The 20,574-nt window shown below is 46.4% G+C and overlaps 2 protein-coding genes across 3 annotated transcripts; both read right to left on the minus strand.

Annotated features, from left to right (window-relative positions):
* Nucleotides 1-1,329: 1,329 nt before the first annotated feature.
* Nucleotides 1,330-6,540, minus strand: LOC118097277 (sushi, von Willebrand factor type A, EGF and pentraxin domain-containing protein 1-like). The gene is made up of 4 exons (XM_035140010.2): nucleotides 6,474-6,540; nucleotides 5,058-5,240; nucleotides 2,710-2,877; nucleotides 1,330-1,962 (listed from the first exon to the last, which is right to left on the minus strand). The coding sequence occupies exons 1-4, from the start codon at nucleotides 6,538-6,540 to the stop codon at nucleotides 1,622-1,624; spliced, it is 759 nt and encodes a 252-aa protein (XP_034995901.2). The 3' UTR covers nucleotides 1,330-1,621.
* Nucleotides 5,219-20,190, minus strand: HINFP (histone H4 transcription factor). Of its 2 annotated transcripts, none has more exons than XM_035140079.2 (10): nucleotides 20,141-20,190; nucleotides 18,128-18,303; nucleotides 17,195-17,421; nucleotides 16,620-16,731; nucleotides 15,942-16,094; nucleotides 14,425-14,502; nucleotides 14,213-14,333; nucleotides 12,910-13,048; nucleotides 11,747-11,871; nucleotides 5,219-10,742 (listed from the first exon to the last, which is right to left on the minus strand). In XM_035140079.2, the coding sequence occupies exons 2-10, from the start codon at nucleotides 18,291-18,293 to the stop codon at nucleotides 10,268-10,270; spliced, it is 1,596 nt and encodes a 531-aa protein (XP_034995970.2). In that variant the 5' UTR covers nucleotides 18,294-18,303; nucleotides 20,141-20,190; the 3' UTR covers nucleotides 5,219-10,267. The 2 variants fall into 2 exon arrangements, with proteins under 2 accessions (XP_034995970.2, XP_034995971.2); XM_035140080.2 differs by lacking the exon at nucleotides 20,141-20,190 and adding an exon at nucleotides 19,829-19,905.
* Nucleotides 20,191-20,574: the final 384 nt, after the last annotated feature.

Consider the following 20,574-nt stretch of genomic DNA (forward strand, 5'->3'; position numbering starts at 1 on the left):
ACCCCCCGCCCTCACCTTGCAGCAGGCACCATCTTGGATGAGGTCTTCCCTCCTGTGTGTGAGAGAATGACTTGCTGAGGCACTCTGCCCGTTGTTAAAATTATTAACATTTTAAGTAGATTTAAAAGGATTCCTAAGCAATTATTAAAATAAGTTAAATAGATTAAATGTCACAGCTCTAGGTGTGAAGGGTGCCTAAAACTTACATAAAAGTCAGGTGTTGCAGCGTGTACAGGAGCCACTCCGCAGGGGTTGGGTTCTTTATCCTGAGGAAGCTGTGGAAGAGAAGAAATTGGGTGGTTGCCTCCGGGTTCTCACCAGTACAACTACTGGGGACCCTCTGTGGTGAATACCAGGGCCCCTATCTACTCCACAAGCTCATATCGGCTTTGTATCACTTTCCCCCCAAAGGATGCTAGGAAAGCACACTTTGCTGGGGAGAATATTGTGAGAGAGATTCCTATCGCCCTCCTAGAACTACAGTTCCCAGGATTCCATCAAAAGCGTGTGTGATGGTTAAGAACATCCAGGGCTAGTCCAAGATATTTGGCAGCCTAAGAGTCCCATGGAGTGCAAGAAGATCAAACCTCTCCATTCTGAAGGAAATCAGCCCTGAGTGCTCACTGGAAGGACAGAACCTAAAGCTGAGGCTCCAATACTTTGGCCACCTCATGGGAAGAGAAGACTCCCTGGAAAAGACCCTGATGTTGGGAAAGATGGAGGGCACAAGGAGAAGGGGACGACAGAGGACGAGATGGTTGGACAGTGTTCTCGAAGCTACGAACATGAGTTTGACCAAACTGCGGGAGGCAGTGGAAGACAGGAGTGCCTGGTGTGCTCTGGTCCATGGGGTCACGAAGAGTCGGACACAACTAAACGACTAAATAACAACAAGGTTAAAAAAAAGAGGACAAGATGGCAGCGCTTGGACTCCATGCTTCAAAGCCAGCTAGACTGATAGCTAAATCTTACTTCAGCACTGGTCAATATTTTTCACATCACCTTGAAGAAACAAAGCTATCTTAAGGGGTGCAGAGCAGGCCACATACCAGAGACAGTTGTTCGCTATCCTTATCCCCCACCTGAGTGCTCCAGGTGAGGGAGCTGCTTGACTTTGTCTAATGGTAAGGCCAGAAACTGAGAATATCCTAAGTAAAGGTAAAGGACCCCTGGATGGTTAAGTCCAGTCAAAGGTGACTATGGAGTTGTGGCGCTCATTTTGCTTCAGGCTGAGGGAGCTGGCGTTTATCCACAGACAGTTTTCTGAGTCATGTGGCCAGCATGACTAAACCGCTTCTGGTGCAACGGAACACCGTGATGGAAGCCAGAGCGCACAGAAATGCTGTTTACCTTCCCGTCACAGTGGTACCTATTTATCTACCTACACTGCCGTGCTTTCAAACTGCTAGGTTGGCAGGAGCTGGGGCACAGCTCACTCCGTTGTGGGGATTTGAACCGCCAACCTTCCAATCGGCAAGCCCAAGAGGCTCAGTGGTTCAGACCACAGCACCACTCGCGTTTTACTTCTAATATCCTAAGTACCCTGGCAGGATCAGAGCAAAGTGCCATCTAACCCAGCATCCTGCTTTCAACACCAGCCAATCAGATGCCGTCAACCCCTTCAAAATTTCTCCAATGAAAATAGGGACATCCTAAGGAAAAGCGAGACATTCTGGGATGAAATCAGAAACCGGGATGGCTTCTGTAAATCCAGGAGTGTCCCTCGAAAATAGGGACACTCAGAGGGTGTGTACTTACCGCAGGGGACGTAGCAATCACACTCACAAAAGTCACAGCGAGAGAACCATCGGGTCCAGCCAGATTGCTTGGTGACGCAGGAGGAGATCTTGATGCAGCCATGATTGAGAAAGGCCCCTGGGTAAACCTTATGGGGACAGGTGGAGGAGCAGCTCCCATCGATGTCCCGCTCGTTTATCTCAATCCGACCCCGGAGGCAGATCCCTTCGCAAAAAGCAATAAAAACAGGCATTATGCCAGAATGACGTGTTCAAGGATATGCAGAAATGGTGAAACTTACCGGAAAAAATAAGAAATCAAGATAACAAACTTTATACTAAAAGAATGGAAATGGTTTATTGAATATTTACAAAAAAAAACCAAAACTGTAAACAGATAAGAACATTGGCATGATTATTGCAATAACCTACAGTTTTATAAGAGTACTAGGTGGCCCGGCCACACGTTGCTGTGGTTCTTTCCTGTGACCCCCCCCCACTCTGTCAGGACACATGACTTATCCTGCCCCCTCCTCCCCCCACGCTAGATCCCTCCCTGGTGGGCAATACCCAAATTTGTTGCAATGCGGTTCAGTGGTTACGGAGAAAGGCTGTGACCTCTGCGCGTGCAATGCCTACATTATACATATACATATACATATACATATATATATATATATATACTGTATATGGAAATGGTTTATTGAATATTTACAGATAAATTGTAAACAGAAAAAAAAAACATTAGCGGGATTATTGTAATAACCTCCAGTATATATTTACAGTGTATGATAATTAAATGATCAAGTTAAATGAATTTGAATATGCAGAAGATATTAAAAATAAATTTAAGGAACCGCAAAAAGAGGGGGAAGGAAGTCAAATTTTGAAAGGTTATATTGATTGTAAAACTAATGAAATGTATAAATATGAAAAGTATAAATATGCATAAAAGGCACACAATTATACTTACTGAGGCAAGTAGGTTTGGGGGTCCAGCGGCCACTCGATTGGCAGGCGCTAGCAGGATCCCCCACCAGCAGGTACCCAGGCCGGCAGCTGTAGCGCACCACTGACCCGACCCACCAGTCGTTCCCATAGACCACCGAATTGAACTCCGTTTCTGGTCGCCCGCAGTTCACTGTGAAAGAAAAAAAACACACACACAGGGACCCTCCAGATGGTTGCTTTGTGACAACTGTGTTCCGCAACATGCCGCTGACGCAATAATTGTGCATTAGCAGTGGGTTTATAATGGACCGTCTGCACACCATTCTGCTTGACTGGCTGTTCAGCTATGCTTCCTCCTCTCACCTTCGAGGGGGACACTTTTGCACAGCAGTGTCATGGTGGCAGGACAAAATCAAAACTAATGCAGAACATCTGCGGTTGAAAAAGTTGCAGGATTTAGCAGGAAGTTACAGGACATGCAGGGACGCGGGTGGCGCTGTGGGTTAAACCACAGAGCCTAGGGGCTTGCCGATCAGAAGGTCGGTGGTTCAAATCCCCGCGACGGGGTGAGCTCCCATTTCTCGGCCCCATCTCCTGCCAACCTAGCAGTTCGAAAGCACGTCAAACTGCAAGTAGATAAATAGGTACCACTCTGGCGGGAAGGTAAACGGTGTTTCTGTGCGCTACTCTGGTTCGCCAGAAGCGGCTTTGTCATGCTGGCCACATGACCCAGAAGCTGTACGCCGGCTCCCTCGGCCAATAACACGAGATAAGCGCCGCAACCCTGGAGTCGGTCATGACTGGACCTAATGGTCAGGGGTCCCATTACCTTTACTTTATGGGACCTGCACTAGTTGGAAATGAGGTGGCATGCCTGCCCCAAAACCTTTGCAGGCATATCCAGTATTGAAGATTAAGTGTAACTCCCTGGATGCAATCTTGAGAACAAATCATAATGAATGCAGAAAAATTGTGATTTTGCTGGTTTCTGGTGCTGAAACTCTTACATAATCCTCGGAGTCCGAATTTCAGTTGGCCTCATTCCATTTTCAGTTCATGTCCCCCCCCCAAAAAAGCATCCCTCCATTGGGCCCTGCTTCCAATCCCAGGCCAGCATACTGCTGAAGTATTGTCCCACTGGATCAGAGCAAAGGTCCACCTGGTCTAGCATTCTGCTCTTAACCAAGGCCAACAAGTTGTCTCTGGGAGCTTCACCACCAGCGAGTGTCTTTCCCTCGAGTTTGTCCCACCTGTATATCAAGGTAGACTATAGTCACACGGAAGTTCTGTTTAACTAGGATGACAGCCTGCCTGATCAGCCTCTCCTCCACCGTGAATCTGAGTAATCCTTTAAAAAAAGAGAAGTTTAATCCTCTTTAAATCCTCCATGTTGCCCCTTTTACCTCCCATTTACTACTATACGATTAGCTAAATGCTTTACAATCTCCATTCTGTTTTGCCTTCATTAACAACACAATCATTTCCAAGAGCGGTGATGACATGTGATTGCAGGATGTTTGCGTGCTAAATTATTAATAATTTTATTCTAAAATAAATATCCTAAAAAACCCTCAACCCCCTATTCCTCATCAGCAACAAATGATATTGTTACGCTTTTTTTTTGGGGGGGGGGAAGTTAGTTGCATCCAGTAATGCTGTGGCAAATTCAGAAGTACAGGGTCCCTTCGTGACCCACGCGCTCTCCAGAATTATTGTATGATCTTAGAAGGTTGTATAATCTTATAATTATACAATAATCTTATACAACAAGAACTAGGGATGCAATGCAACAATCAGTTCAGGTCTCCGATGTGTTGCCTTTCAGCTAGATTTCTATGCACCTACGTGGGCAAATTAATTTGAGTGCTCCAACATTTTATTTTAAAGTGACTTAAATTTTGTTTTCCATGTTCCATTGCACATCATTCTCTTGAAACTGCAGCACTTGGTGTTCCTAAATGTGTGTCCCCCCTCTGCCCCCACTCCCCCCAACTTGCAACCCCCTATTTTATCGGGGGGGGGGGGGACAGAGACCAGGGCCCCATAGAGTTGGCCCCTATGCTTTGGAACATACAGAAATCCTCCCCAGTGTTCTTCCCAAGCACCTTCTCCAGACTGACCCTAGGAGCCAATCCTCAATGACTGACTCACCTCCTTTCAGTGTGATTGGTTCCAATCAGCATCAAGGATGAGAAGAATTATTCTCAGTGGCTAAAAAAACCCCTCCCCTTTCAGGATATTGGCAACAGGGACCCTGCGGCAGAATTAGTAATGGCCTTTGACCTCTCACGACCCTAGACCACTGCAGCGCCGGTTGCAGCTTGCAGCATAATTTGAATTTGAATCTATGTATTCTGGATTTGCACATACCCCGGCAAAATGATTTGTACCCCAACCAGCAGCAGCTTCCATTCCCACACGTGCTTTTCTTCAGTTCTTTGTGCTTTCCTTTACAGCCTCCCATGCAGATAGGGGCAGTTCCAGACCAGTAAGTGTCCAAGTTTGCTGGAAAAAGAGGATTATTTTTTTTTAAAAAAAGTGTAATAATTTGCTCTCTCCTAAAAATAAATTATAGTACTGTATGTAATTGTAATACATCCATTTCTGGAATGCAGAGCTCTAAGCTGTAGCCCCAACCATGTCTATTCAGAAGAAAATCCTACTGAATGCAATGGAGCTGACTCCTAGGTAAGTGAGGTTAGGATCGCGGCCTCTTTCTGTCAACCAGAATGAAAACGTTACATTTGGTAAACCCCAGCATTTAAGTGACAGAAATAAAACTACAGTAGGTAGTGTACATACTGTACCTATTAAGTGTCAGTGTCCGAAGTCGTGTGCATGCACACAAAAGCTCATACCAGTAACAAACTTAGTTGGTCGCTAAGGTGTTACTGGAAGGAATTATTTTATTTAGTGTCATAACATTTCATTTATTTATCTGTTTAAATAGGAGTTTGCTACTTTCCTACTTTAGGGTCTGCAAAGTGTCCCACAACATTGCTGGCAGAGGTTGATGGGAGTTGTAGTCCAAAACATTTGGAGGACACTAGATTTACGAAGGTTGCCTTGATGTTTGGCCAAGAGGTCTTTAAAAAGAAAGAAAGAAATCTCTCAAGATTTAAACTTGACATCAGAAAAAAATAAAGTTGCAAATTTTTCAAATTTCAAACTTGTGAACTGTTTAATCTTAGTTTAAGTTCCTGGAATTACACAGCACAATAAACAACAATGGCTTTTAGCATCAAAACAAGCAGAGCATTTATTATCTTGATAATCCTTTTTTACAGGACAAGCCTATCCATCTCCCATTGAGTTCAATGTGGCTTGCTCCCAAGTAATCAAATAAGACTGCAAACTTAGCCACCCTATAAAAATGTATCAGTATTTTGTCTTCTTTTTAAAAATTCGCTATATAGGATTTTGTGTGTGTAAACTTCTATCATCATCTTTCCCTTGAACTACAATTAAAAGGTCAGTATTCTTTTCCCCATTTTACAGATGTGTAACTGAGGCTCAGATAGATTGTAGTTTATCCAAGGTCAGCCAACTAGTTTCTGGCAGAGTGAAATATAAACCAGGGGTTACCTGGATCAGTTAACTATGCACCATGAGTTGGAAACTTTATTTGCGCAACTGACTTGTAAGACTCTCCACTCCTTCTGCAGCCGCTGACCCAGAAACCATTGCCTCGTAACCCAAAGAGCTACTTTAGCATGGATGAAGCTTCCAATACCAAGAAGGAGGACGCTCAGCCCTTACCTTGTACCTTGGTTCCCTGTGACTTACCTTCCAACTCCTTGCCCGAGAAGAACTCGCAGAAGAAAAGGAGGAAGAAGAGAATCATCTGTGCCATGGTGGATATAGCAGGGCTGGCACCCCGCCAGGGGACAGCTTTTCAGTGGCTTCAAAGGGAGAGGTGGAATTTGGGGAATAAGTTTTTTCATCTGCCCCCGTGGGCATGGCAAAATTGAACTGATCGTCAGAGGGCCTTGCAGCAGCCCAGATCCATTCAAACTGCAGAGAAAATCGCCTTCACTTCTTTTTTTCCAAGATACTGTGCAGCGCAGGGGGAGGTTGGGAAGCTTCCATTAATCCCTCCACAAACCCTCCCCGCCTCACACAGCCTCTCCATGCCACAGATAATCCCACAGCAGCAAGAGCGATTATTTTTCCTCTCTCTTCCAAAAACCTTATGATACCACAAGTCCTGGAATCTCATACGGGAGCACCAAACATAGATGCTTTCCTAAACCAGCCATTTTCAAGTAGTCAGTGTGGGGGAGTGGGAAAGGTTTGGGGACCACAGAGAATGGTGAGACACACTGGATAGAATTTGGGGTATGGAGACCTAGCACTGGGTGGCTTTTGAGCAAATCATGTCCTATCAGCTGCCTTAAACCTACCTTACAGGGCTGTTGCATGTGAAAATGTCACAAGACACTACAGAGAGGAAGCATTTCAAAGAAAGCAACCTGGGATAACCTCTGGAACAGAAGGCAGCTTCTTTGCAAGACAAGCTCCATAAAGGGATGGGTAAGGAGATTACAGGAGGGTCTCCTAAGGATATTGGCTGTGTGTGTCTCTCTCTGTGTGTGTAATGGACTGTTTTTAAAAGGGGGAACCTGGGAAAGTGTAAATACTGCCCCAGATAGCTGCCCCAGTCTGTCATTTCTAGGTGACTATCTTAAGGCGAAGGGAGGGAGGGAGAGTCAACTTTCCAAGTGCGAGTTATATTGCAGGAACCTTGGTCCAGAGTTTCCTGGGACAAAATCTAGAAAGCCAAGCCCTGGATTAAGAGCCTGCACTGGGAATGTGCAGCAAACAGAAGCAGCTGTTCAAGATATATCCCAGATTAAGGCTGAAGGGGAATAGCAAGCAGATGCAAAAGACATTTTACAAATTTTCAGCCCTTTCTTTCCCAGGCTTCAGGTACCCATCATGAGGCTAAAGTAGAGGGACCTTTTTAGGCCCGTGAACCACTTCCCCCCTTGGGAAACCTCCCAGAGGCATCAGTGGGTGGGGTCAGCACTAATAATGGGTGTGGCCCAAGGAAAAAGCAACAGATATGACTCTTGCCTTTGCGCAGCCAGCTATGTTTCAACCACACAAGTGTCAGATTCATGTGCACACATCTGCCATCCTCCATCCAGGCAAGCAATAGGTTTCATCACAGGTCAAGGACATATTCCAGTCAGGCAAAAGCACAGAGGGCCAGGTCTGTGGCAAGCATGGCCTGAGCGGAGTCCCCAGACCTGGAGCACTGTATCCAGCTCCCAAATCAGAAGTTCCCCACCCCTGCGTAGAGGATCTCTGGAGTCATCATATGGGTACCTTGGGGGTACTGGAAAATCACCTGCCAGCACTTTGGGACCCCATTTACAAGGCAGGAACCTGCCTTTCCACCCTCAACAAAGATATAATCCAGGCCGCAAAATATAGATACAATGGGCAGCAACGGGGTTCTCAGGAGTGGGTAGATCTTTGATGCTGGCAGCTGCTTGGTCCTGCAGGAAGGGAGAGATGAGCAGGAATTTGTCTTTGACCTCATGCTGGGTCAGAGGAGCGAGGACAAGTCTTGCTGCTTCAGGTCAATGCCAGAGACAAGTTGCCATTTCTCACCCAATCACTTTGTGTGGAAGGGTGGAAGGGTAGCTACAACAAAAATGGTTGGCTACTGAACCCAGCCAAAATTTGTGAACCCCTGACCAGGTGACACCATGGCAGGTGTTGGCAGAGAAAATGAATCCAGATGAGGCAGGAAGTGAACCCAGCTGCATGCAGCCGAGGAAGGCAACCTCCCCATACCCCACTTTTAGAGAAGCCATCCCTACTGGAGCAGAAACTTCTGCCTGGCTGCAATACGGCCATTTGTTTTTAAACGGTTTTTAATGATGTATTTTAAATTGATGTGGCCTGCCCTTGGAACCTTACGAAGAGCAGGAAAAATATATATTAATGGGCGGTATTCAACAAACTTGTCACGCCAGCACAAGGATTTATATTTGCACAGTGGAACCTTCCCCCCCGTACAGCCCCTAGATCTGTTCTGGGTTTCCCCCCAACCCTCCAGAGCAGATGTTGGGAGAGCACTGGAAGACGAGAGCAGGGGGGAGTTGCATTACATGAGCTTGAATGCTTGCATTAACAGAATGATCATATAGCGCTACATTTGATACCATGTAATAATGAATCACGACGCCAAGCATGACCACAAAACCCATCTCCAAGTCTTCATGCAGCTCCACGCCGTTCATCAGTTGTGGCAGCCACCCCACCCTGGCCACTGACTCAAGGATTTGGGCTCTTGAACTGCTACCTGTCTCAAATCTGACCCAATCACATGCACCTCTAGGACAGATTACAGCAAACATCATGTCTACCACAAGACCTGGTAATGTTGTTGTTCTTTAATTATTATTATTTTGTAACACAAACCTTGCAAGCCAGGAGCCGGAACCCCAATGTGGGGGAAGGACCTCAGGGCAAGAATTAGCACCCTGTTTTGTTCTGCTCTGCCTCTCTGTGTTGTGGGAGCCACTGCAACACACTGCTTCCTGCACTGCTCAGGTAACATGAAAGCCTGCAGCTTTCTAGGTTACCCAAGTGGCTCCCATGCTACAAAGATAACGCAAGCGGAGGTCATGCCAATGACAAAAAAGGCAGTAAGCAACTAACTGGAGTAGCAGCTGGGAATAACATGGTTTCAAAATCTCACACTCCGGAGCAAACAGAAGAGCTTATGAGATAACAGTGCTGGAACTCTCTTGGAACTCTCAAATGCAGAACAGTCTGGAAGGGATGGAGACTGCATCAGGTATTACTATGTATGCTGGGCAAACGGGATAGCAGAAAGCATCTCAAAAGGCAGGGGTACCAACAGTTGAGAGGCAAGAGCAGGCACCCCCAAACTGCGGCCCTCCAGATGTTTTGGCCTACAACTCCCATGATCCCTAGCTAAGAAGACCAGTGGTCAGGGGTGATGGGAATTGTAGTCCAAAAAATCTGGAGGGCCGAAGTTTGGGGAAGCCTGGGCAAGAGGCATACGAAAGAACTACAGAGTCCGAATGTGGGGCTCACAGTAAGGAAAGAGGCTGGCCAGGATGCAGCCAAAGGAAATGTAAAAACTTCTGGCAGGGACACTGGTAACCATCAAGGTAAGGAGCATGAGTTGGCGTCTTGGAAAACCCACTGCTTTGACTCACCCATGATATTTTGCATTCCCAGGATGGTCTCCACAGCACAGGGTACACCAGAGGCAGTCGCCGCCCTCGCCTTCCTAAGTAACTGACAGGTGAACCAGCCCCCGCCCTCTGTCCTGACCATCTCAGAAGGTGGCTTCCTTCTTCCTTTTGCCAGACCACCCACCAGATCCCCATGGCAGGAGAAAAGAGGAAGCATCTGTTGCGTCTGAAGTCTATGGAGTACTGCTTGATGGGTGGGGAGAAACAAACAGCCCCCTTCTCATCATCTGGTTCTCACGATGTGCATTAGAGGAGCACAGGGAGCCAAAGCATGGCATTCATGACTCCAGGCCACCTACTGGGATTGGTGGAAAGGACCTGATAATCCATCCAAGAGCCTCACACAATCTGGATGCCCAGTTCCTCAGCTGTTTTCTGAAGCCTGTCCATGACGTTCTCCTCCAGGTCTGTGGCAAACCCACTAGGCACAGCTGCCCGGCTCTGAGAAGGTGCATTGGCCATGACGTAGTATACAGTCTCGCTCTCCCCACGCTCATTGGTCCTGTTCACAACGCGGATGATGGGGCTGGACGGAGCACTTGCTTCTTGGTCTGGTGACGCATCAGCCTCTGGCTGAGCAGGCCCCTGGGGGGACGTGGCAGCTTGCAAGTCCACATCAGCGTCTTCCTCCATTGATGGCTCCAGTATGATGCCCTGCAAGCTGCCCTCGGCCCCCGCCAGCACCACACACTGGGCTGTGTCGTCCAGGACATCGCCCTGCTTCTCCCGGTCCTTCAGCAGCTGCTCTGTCAGTTCAACACTTTCATAACGCACCAGCTGCAGCCTCATGTAGCCGTCCTCGTGTTCCTTGTACCTGGGGGAGGAGTGTTGTGGGTTGGTGGGGAGGAGAAATAAGCAAGGTGTAAGCCATTATGGAATGCTGCATTCTAAGCTGTTTGTGCACAGTATCTACTAGGGCTGAAATCACAACACCAGACCAGGTGGAGATGGCCAATTTCTAAAGATTCAAGGGGCATGCTGGAAAGGTGTCATGACACCTATGGGGCAAATTCACATGATAATTCTTTATACGGAAATCTCACCTCATGGTGAGACTATGCTTTAAGGGCATAATAATCCCAGAGAAAAATATTCCATCCCACCTGGCTATTAAAGTAACGGGAAATGAGTCAAAGTTCTGTAAAAGGCAGAATATGAATGTTGTTGCAATGCAAAGGCTAATTGGTGAATTTTGCAAAGCCAATTGCTCCACCTAGTGGTTCTTGCAAGGGGCACAAGAGTTGGTGATTTTGTAGAGACCGCTTCAGCCTGTTTTTGCAGATCACAAGCCACTGTACTGTGGCAACCACAGCCATTTTCGTTTGTGGCCTTGGCTCCAACTGGATGGCAACCTGCGTAGCCTTAGGGATGTGAATGGAGGAGCAGCAAACCTGCTCTCCAATTAGTCTCCTTGCTTGTTCTGTGCAGTCTGAAGGAAAAGGCCAGCAAGACCATGTAGGTTGGGAGCAGCTCAAATTCTTGGGGGAGGGGGAGAGGTTGGAAGCAAAAGAAAGGTATAAACACCCACACCCAGCTTTCTTTGCCTTTTCGGGCGGGGGGGGGGCACATGATTTAGAGGGGACTGGCTAGAGCACCTTGAAGGCTGGCAGCTCTGATTTAGCTTTCCCCCAGAATGCCGTTGGGTACAAGATGGAGGCCAACAGCCCACTGGAGCAACAAGTTGATTTCCCTCCTCAAAATCTCGCAAACCTCCCCTCCACCCAAATCACTCAAATAGCCTTTTAAATCTCATTGTCTGCAAATGAGGACCACATAAAAAGGAGGGAAGGATGAAAGCCCACCCCTAAGCCTACGTACCTGAAGCGAGGATGACCCGAAGGCCACTTGAATTGGTGTTTTTTCCTGAGGTGCACAGTAAGGTTGTTCCCACGAGTGAAGCACTTGTCACAGACATGGCACTTGTAGCGCGGCTCCGAGTCACCCTGAGCGGGTGCGGGAAAAACGAAAGCAAAGGTATGCATCTTTTGGTTTGCTGGAAACTTCCTATACACCATCTGCATCAAAGCAGTGGTGAGGCACAAATATCTTCTACCAGCACATCATTCAAGAGCACATGGTTTAAGTGGCATCCCCAAACTGCATCCCCAAACTGCAGCCCTCCAGATGTTTTGGCCTACAACTCCCATGATCCCTAGCTAACAGGACCAGTGGTCAGGGATGATGGGAACTGTAGTCCAAAACATCTGGAGGGCCGAAGTTTGGGGGTGCCTGGTTTAAGTCCTGGATGAGAAATCCAGCATGCTGCAAACCTCAGCTTTCATTGTTTTAAAAAGCAAGTTTTTAGACTGGGGTAGACAGCCTGGTGCCCTCTGCTTCTTATTGGGCTATGATTCCCATCATTCCTGACCAATGGCCATGCTGGATGGGAATGGTGAGGAACTGTAGTTCAACAGCAGCCTGAGGGCTTCACATTGGCTACCCCTCTGCCCAAAAAGTCAGACTGGTAATATCTTTAAATAAGGGACTGAGCTGAAGGGGAAGAATCCCAGTTATTCTTCACCCCTCCCCACGGCTGCACTATTTTCAGGGAGATAATCACACAAAATTAGCTGGTGCAAATATTATTATTATTTATTAAATTTGTATACCGTGCTATACCTGCAGGTCTCAGGGCGCTTCACAGGATAAAATCAGAATATAAAACCTCAAAATAAAAACAAAAACAACCCAATAACCCTTCCCCAACACATTTTAAAAGGGCATAGGATATCAACCAACCAAAGGCCTGGTTAAAGAGGAATGTTTTTGCCTGGTGCCTAAAGGTGTATAGTGAAGGTGCTATATACCCATATACCCTTTTGCTGGAAAACTGAATTTCACTTTAGCTCTAGCCGTTGGCATTGTCAAATCTCAACCATATCCTTCATGAACCCTGCAAATATTTTTATTGTCCCCTGGGCCTCGGTGCTCTTTCGAAAATCGAAGAGTAAACAGCCCCAGGCTCTGTGACTCCATCTCACCTCATGAACCTTCTTGTAGTGCAGCTTGATGGAGCAGAGGGACCGGGCGCTGAAGTTGCAGGACTCGAACTCGCAGCGGTAGGCCGGCTCTTTGCTGTGTGTATCCAAGTGCTTCCGTAGATCAATGAGATTCTTACAGCTAGAAGGAATAGGCAAAAGGAAGGATCTCAACCTCTGGCACACTAGGACCGCAGCTGACTGTCTGCAGAGGCTCCAAGCCAGAAGGTGCACATGTTGTATCTGCGCTGCTAGTGAAAACAGCTCTACTATTTTCAGGTGCAGGAGAGTTCCCAAGAAGAATGGCTTGGTTTTGCAAGAGTGAAAAATGTCAAGCAGTGACTCAATAAAGGCATGCACCAAGGCTGAATTTTCCTGCCACTTTTGGACCCAAGTACTAGAGGGAATTCCTTCCACCACACAACCCCCTGCTCCACAGTCTATGATTATCCTCAGAAGCCACCCTCTGTTCACCCTGCTACCTGCAGATTGTGACTAGAAAGAGGGTCTTCTCAGTTGTGGTATCCCATTTATGGAATGCCCTCCCCAGGGAAGCTCATCCAGTGTCAATTCTGATGTCAATCCAGCATCAAACAAGGATGCTTCTTTTTACCCAGGCACTCCAACATTTAACATGTGCTAGTTTTCAGAAGGCTTTTCCTGCTGAGCATTTTTGTTTTGACTGCTACTGACCTGCCAGCAATATGTTTGTAGTGACAGACATATATTTGTTTTTACCCCTTTAATGTATGCAGCCCTGAGAGTTTTATACTGAAGGGTGGCATAGAAATTTTAAAAATGAAAATAAATAAATACATTTTCCCCAGAGGATGGGACAATAGCAGCCTGACAGATCAATCCTTGAATCCACAGATATTTGAATATCATTTGAATTAAGTATGGTGGCTTCTTTTATTAAAGTTAACAACCCCTATGTTGGGAAGGTGGGTAGATTAGGAATTTTAGGCCACAATAGCACAATAATACAATTCAGGGCCAAACAATGGGACACAGTTGTCTGTTTGTTTCCATCCCACTTACGCAACAGCTTTTTTTTGTCACAGCTCAGGCCTCTGTAATTCCCAAAATCTTAAGACAGTGAAAAAAAGCCAGTCACTTTGGAAAAAGTGAACAGAAACACATGGATTTCCCTACCACTGAAAAGAAACCTTCATGTCACTTGCAAAAAAATCTGCTTTCGTCCTTAATGTTCAGGGCTCTCACCCAGCCTCCCTCTCTACCTTGCTTTGTGATTCTATGCCCACCCTCCCCCTGCTTCCCTCTCCCTGGACCAGCCTGAGTTTACCTGTGGTCACAATAATTGCACTTGAAGGGTCGCTCCTCGCTGTGCCGGAAGCGGATGTGGTTGCGCAGGGAGGAGGGCAGAGGGCAGGTCATGTCACACAGAGGGCACTTGTAGTGGTTGACTGCCAAAGAGGAAGAAGAGGAGAGGTTACCACAGGGAGGGATGGAGGAATGGAGGAGGGAAGAGAAGGAGAAGCTCCTGCCACCACCTACCATGATTCCTCATATGATCACGCAACAACCTCTCTGTGGCGAACCTCTTGGAGCAGTGGGAGCACTGGAATCGCTGCTCTGTATAGAGGAGGGAGCAGGTGAAGATGAATCAGATATGGAACAGACAGGGGCAAGACTCAAGTGGAGAGTGTTTCTCCCCCTTGGCAGCAACTGGCCTGTTGGCAGCAATTGGCCCCTTCTATCCTGGGTGTAAAGCCTTTCTAGTTTCTTACTGCAAAACCCACTGGAACATCCTCCCATGTGCAGTTCATGAAGTGGAAACAGTAGAAAGCTTCAAATGTTTCTTGAAGACCCATCTATCTATACCAGGCATCCCCAAACTTCGGCCCTCCAGATTTTTTGGACTACAATTCCCATCATCCCTGACCACTGGTCTTCTTAGCTAGGGATCATGGGAGTTGTAGGCCAAAATATCTGGAGGGCCGCAGTTTGGGGATGCCTGATCTATACAGTCTTCCCCTGTCTCGCAAGCTTCATCACACTGCTTTGTTTTACTGATGCAGACTTCCTATTCACTGGAATTTGTTTTAACTTTGGTTATAAATGCTGTGATAAGGATTTTTTTAAAAAAAGAAATAATCTCATTGTGCTTTATGTAAACCACTTAGGGATCTCACACAGTAAGAAGAATAGTTCTTATCAAGACCTTACCTTCCATGTCCCGGACTGCAGAATCCGGGACCGGCAACCGTGTGACACTGGAAGTTGCGTCGACGTAACTTCCGGTGTCGCTTTGCCCTTCTATGGGCACCAAAAATGGCCGCCGCCGACACCGGAAGTCGCGTCTATGCACTTCCGGTCATGCGTAGATGCGACTTTTGAAGCCGCCACCGGCCATTTTTTGTGCCCATAGAAGGGCAAACCAGAAAAAAAATGGCCGCCGGCAGGAGAAAATAACGGAGAAAAACGGGAGACGAAGTGATACGGGGGACCACCGGGAAAAGGTAAGTAAAAACGGGGGTTTCCCGGGGAAAACGGGGTACTTGGCAGCTATGCAAGACTGTTGAACCTAGGAATTGACAAGTTATCAAAAATGGTATATGACTATTGTAAATAAACCATCCAAGTCTGGCATCATGGAACTGCCCTGTCTGTGGGCGTGTCTAACAATTTCTGTTGCTTCTGGAAAGACATCTCAGGAGTTCCAGCATCAGCTTAATTGTTTCTTTAAAAGAACTGTTTTTAGACCTCATTGAGATGCCTGTCAGAGGACATTTTTACAAGGGGCACAACTAATGCACTTTCATTCCCAGTATGGTTTTACATAACGTGTAAATGTAGCTGACCTGTTATGTGGAGAGATTAAAAGTCTTCTTTTTTGTCCAAATGACTCCATATATGAGACTATTTAAACTCAAATATTGTGGACAATCTTTTTTTCTGGCTCTGGTGACTAGAAGAAGCTTTAAAGTTCCTTAAAATACCACTAAGTGTCACTTTTGCCAGAAAGAAACTGTGTCTAGGCCCTCTGCCTGCTTGGCTGCTCAGATACTCACGTTCTAAAGCTGTCTGCCGGCGGATGTGGTCAAAGAACTTGGTGTTGTTGGAGAACATCCCGCCGCAGGTGGGACATGCCACCACCTTCTCCTGCGTGTGGCTGCGCAGGTGTTCGCGCAACTTACACCGGCCTTTGAAGGCGCAGTCACAATCTAGACCCGGGAGTAAAAATGATTAGAATCTTATTTGTTCTGAGTAGGTCTAAGGATGCTAGTTAAGTATGATCCATTATGAAATCATCCAGAGAAGCCCTCTGGGTTGTCTCCCGTGTTACAGAGGCCTGACTGACCTCATCTAGAAGCTGGGCATTTAGTGTTGCCCACCCCATGCTGAGGAACAGTTTTCCAGCAGAGATTCCACAGGCGTTTGACTTTCTGGTGTCTCTTGGAAACTTATTTATGCCAAGAGCTTAATGATTATGTGTACTGTTTTCAATGGTGTGTTTTATTACTGCACGCTGCCCTGAGATTTTACCATATCACAGTATAAACAAATAAATAACAAACACACTCAACAGAACTGTGAAAAAAGATTTTCTAAATCCCACAGTATTTTAAATCTTTTGTTCTGGCTCAAAGCAACAGGAAAACCTGGGGCTGCCAAGATGCTCTGAATGCCACTGTGCAGATCCACCTCACCTCAAACCCTGAAGACTCTCATACAAGGTGAACTCCTACCTTTCCAGCCACAGAAGAACATGTGGTTCTCCTTCCCAATTGCCTTGTACTCTGTGCAGAAACTGTGATCTTCCACATGCCTGTAGAACCACTCGGGGTTATCAAACGCTCTCTGATGAGAAGACAGGGAAAGGAAGATAATTTCCTAATGTGCTGCAAGTGGGGCAGTGGAGAAATAGCCACATCTTGTAAGCCAGCTTATCAAAATTAAAAACCAATAGGATTTATATACATGTCAATCTCAATTTCAATCTCCTGATGTTTTTGGCCTACAACTCCCATGATCCCTAGCTAGCAGGGATGATGGGAATTGTAGTCTCAAAACATATGGAGGGCTGAGTTTGAGGAAGCCTGTTCTAGAACTTTAGGTGTGTTTACTCAGTAGAGAAGCATTTGTACAAATTGATAGTTTCGTTTAAAAAAAAGAAAAGTGCAGTTTAGTTACAGTTCATTAACAAGCTCCATTGCCTTCCTCATTGCAACTGGCTGTTCTCCAGTTTCATACACTGAACAGTCCACCCCCACCACCCGGATGCGTCCCCTGGAAATACTTCAACACCCATCCTGTCTCTCACCTCACAGTACTCCCAGAGGCAGAGGAAGTTCTCTTGGATCTCGGGGATAATGTTGCGACTCTGGAAGTCCAACTGACAGGGGGTTAGGTCTGACTGGCTCTGTAAGGCGAGTAGTCCCCACTGCTTTAGCTTGGTGTGGTAACAATGGAAGTAAACATGGCGGACCAGCTCTGCAGGGCTCTCGGGAGAACAGAATCCACACTCCTGCCAAAGGCAGGAGTATTCTTCTGAAATGCAAGAATACAGGAATTCATACTTGCAGATACCGTAGATGAGGGCCTGCAGGTCCAAGGAACTAGTATGCATGGAACTAGAAGACCTTTCAAAGGCAGTTCTCCTCCATACGTATGGGAATGACAAGCTTGCTTCATAATGCAAACAACAAAGAGTCTTGCTCACAATGTATCTGGTCTGTGGCAAGTGTTAGTTTTAGAGTCTTCCCTTCTCTTTTGGGAAATACCACCCTAACTTATGTGTAGGGGCTGCTAACACTACTTCATTTCTTTTTTAAAAAACGTGAAAGCTAATGTTTCCCATATTTCATCAAGCTGTGTTCCCCACTTTCTAAGCCTATTGGGATGCCCACATTTTCACTAGTCACACTGAAACTATACTGTGTGTTATCTGCTTGGTTCTTGCACTCCTGATCTGCCACACTTTGGCATATCCCAAGCATTAAGTCTTTACAGCTGTCATTTCCCCATTACTAGTGTCCACCACCAACCTTTGAACTGCTCTTCAGTTTGTCAAACCATTGATGATCCCATCCCCATTCAATAAAATAAAGCAAGTTAATGCAATTGTTATGGCAGGGCTGGGGAAAGAGATCTATCTTGTGGGGGACCACAGAAGTAGCAGTTTTCAGAGAGTAACACTGTAACTTACACTAAAGACTAATTCAGGGTCAGTCTCATTTTATACTGCACCCCTTACCGAGAGAATCCACTTCATCATCCTCATCTTTGTCCCGGAGATGCTGCTGCAAGTGCTTTGACACATGTTCACAGAACTCCTCCATCTTTGAGGCCACAAAGCTGCAAATGTCCCACTCACACTGCAGGACCAAGGCTTCCTTGTGGCCCACCTTCCCAGGAGGCATGTTAAGAGCACTAGAGAAAAACAAAGAAGAAATTCTCTAGAGAAATACAATCTCTCTTAGATTCTGAGATAGAGACTGACAGCCTTCCTCTCATTCTCTACCACAATACAAATTACCTCAACAAAAGCATATACATACACTATGTGTGTGAGTTTGTGTGTGTATCAGATAGATAATAGTATCATCTTCTCCCATGTGCCTCCCTTAGCTTAACATTATTTAGTGGAATTTTACTGGAAGGCTTTTGACTTTTTGTTTTTAGAAAAGTATCCAGCTTCCACAATTAGAAGAACCTTGGCTCTCTTATATTCCCTCATCTGCAACACACACACACACACACACACACACACACACACACACACACTGCATTACACTAAAATTATATTTGAACTTCTAAATGTGAACTTTTACAGGTTTTGCAGTAACGGTTTTGAGGCTGTGACTGCTATATAGAATCTCAAACTAAAGTCATTTTTAAAATTAAGATTTTCCATTTTTTAATCTGATAGTTGAATTAACTGTGTAAGGTTTAAACACCGGACAGAACAGAAATCCACACTTGGAAATTTACAGTTCAAGTGCTATTTACATTATTGCAATCCGATGCACAGTTACCTGGGAGTAAGTTCCACTTGAACTCAACAGTACTCACTTTCACATAGATATGCATATGATTACACGGCAAAGAAGGGGTTCGTCTAAAATGGGATAGTAAGCAAGAATGCAATTAACTATTTTCTAATTTAAGGTATCTATACACTGTTTTGTAGGTTAGGTAAAGGTAAAGAAACCCCCAACCATTAGGTCCAGTCATGACCGACTCTGGGGTTGCGGCGCTCATCTCGCGTTATTGGCCGAGGGAGCCGGTCTATAGCTTCCAGGTCATGTGGTCAGCATGACAAAGCTGCTTCTGGCGAACCAGAGCAGCGCACGGAAATGCCATTTACCTTTCCGCTGTAGTGGTACCTATTTATCTACTTGCACTTTGACCTGCTTTCGAACTGCTAGGTTGGCAGGAGCTGGGACCGAGCAACGGAAGCTCACCCCGTCACAGGGATTTGAACCGCCGACCTTCTGATCAGCAAGCCTTAGGCTCTGTGGTTTAACCCACAGCGCCACCCGTGTCCCACTGTACCAAGTTTTGTAGGTTAGCTTTGCATAAAAAAACAAATCAGCCCATAGAAATAAAAGTGATAAAATAATACAGAAATCTCTACATTGCACTTTTCAAGCACTCAAATTACTTCAGATACAGTACATTACCTTGGTCACCTTGGAACCACCCTGTAAAAGTAGGTGGATTTTGTTTTCTGACCCACTCTGCCAATGGGCAAGGATGGCTCAGGTGTGGGGAACCTTTGGCCCTCCAGATGTTGCTGAATAACAAATCCCATCAGCGTGAGCAAGGAATGATGGGAGTTCAACAACATCTGGAAGGCAAAGGTTCCCCACAGCTGCAGGAAAGCATATATAGATATATTTTGTTTTTCAGCTAGAGAAGTGGAAGTTGGTTGTTTCATGCCGTTGCCCCTTACCTTCCTCAGATCAAGCTGTCCCCAAAGAAGGACAGGGGAATCCCTCCATATACTGAATACTATCTCTCCTCCTTCAATTCGGAAGCCACCCCCCACGAACGTCCCATTCCCCCCCCCTCCCAGGCTACTCCACCCTGCCCGGTTTTCTAGGGCTCGAAGCAAGACAAAGCAGGACCAGGCAAGGGGATTCCCACCCCCTCCTCACTCAGGAGCCCAACTGCCGAAGAATCAAAAGCTCAGGGGACGAAAAAGACCTTCAGGCCTTGAACCCAGGGCTTAGAGGCAGGCACTAGGCCCCGTTTCCATAGTTACCGTCAGTTTTCCGGCCTTCCAACTTCCAGCGCAAGATCGCCTTCCCCTCCCGCCTCCGCCACCTGTGCGCCGACGAACCGCCGGAATGAACCCTCTCGGCCAATGAGAGCGCCAGGAGCCGCTGAGACAGCCAATGGCGTTGCATAAAGGGCGGGCCCCAGCCGGGCTGTCAAAACATAAAGTGGGTACCGGGCTGTTGCGTCCGGCTGGGAACAAGCGGCTCTAATGTTTTGATTCCGGGTTGTTTTGAAAGCCTCGTGGGTTTTAAAAAGGGGACATTTGTATGGAGAAAAACATAAACAAATCAAAGGATAGAAAAAGACGCCGTGCGCGCGCGTGTAGTAACTAGTACTTACAGACTTAGACGTTGTCTCCAGTTATTATGGATTGGAACTAAGACTCCACCCTTCAGCTTGTTCTTTCGGGTGCTTTTA

The sequence above is a fragment of the Zootoca vivipara genome, chromosome 15 (genome assembly GCF_963506605.1).
Source record: "Zootoca vivipara chromosome 15, rZooViv1.1, whole genome shotgun sequence".
Lineage (NCBI taxonomy): Eukaryota > Metazoa > Chordata > Lepidosauria > Squamata > Lacertidae > Zootoca > Zootoca vivipara.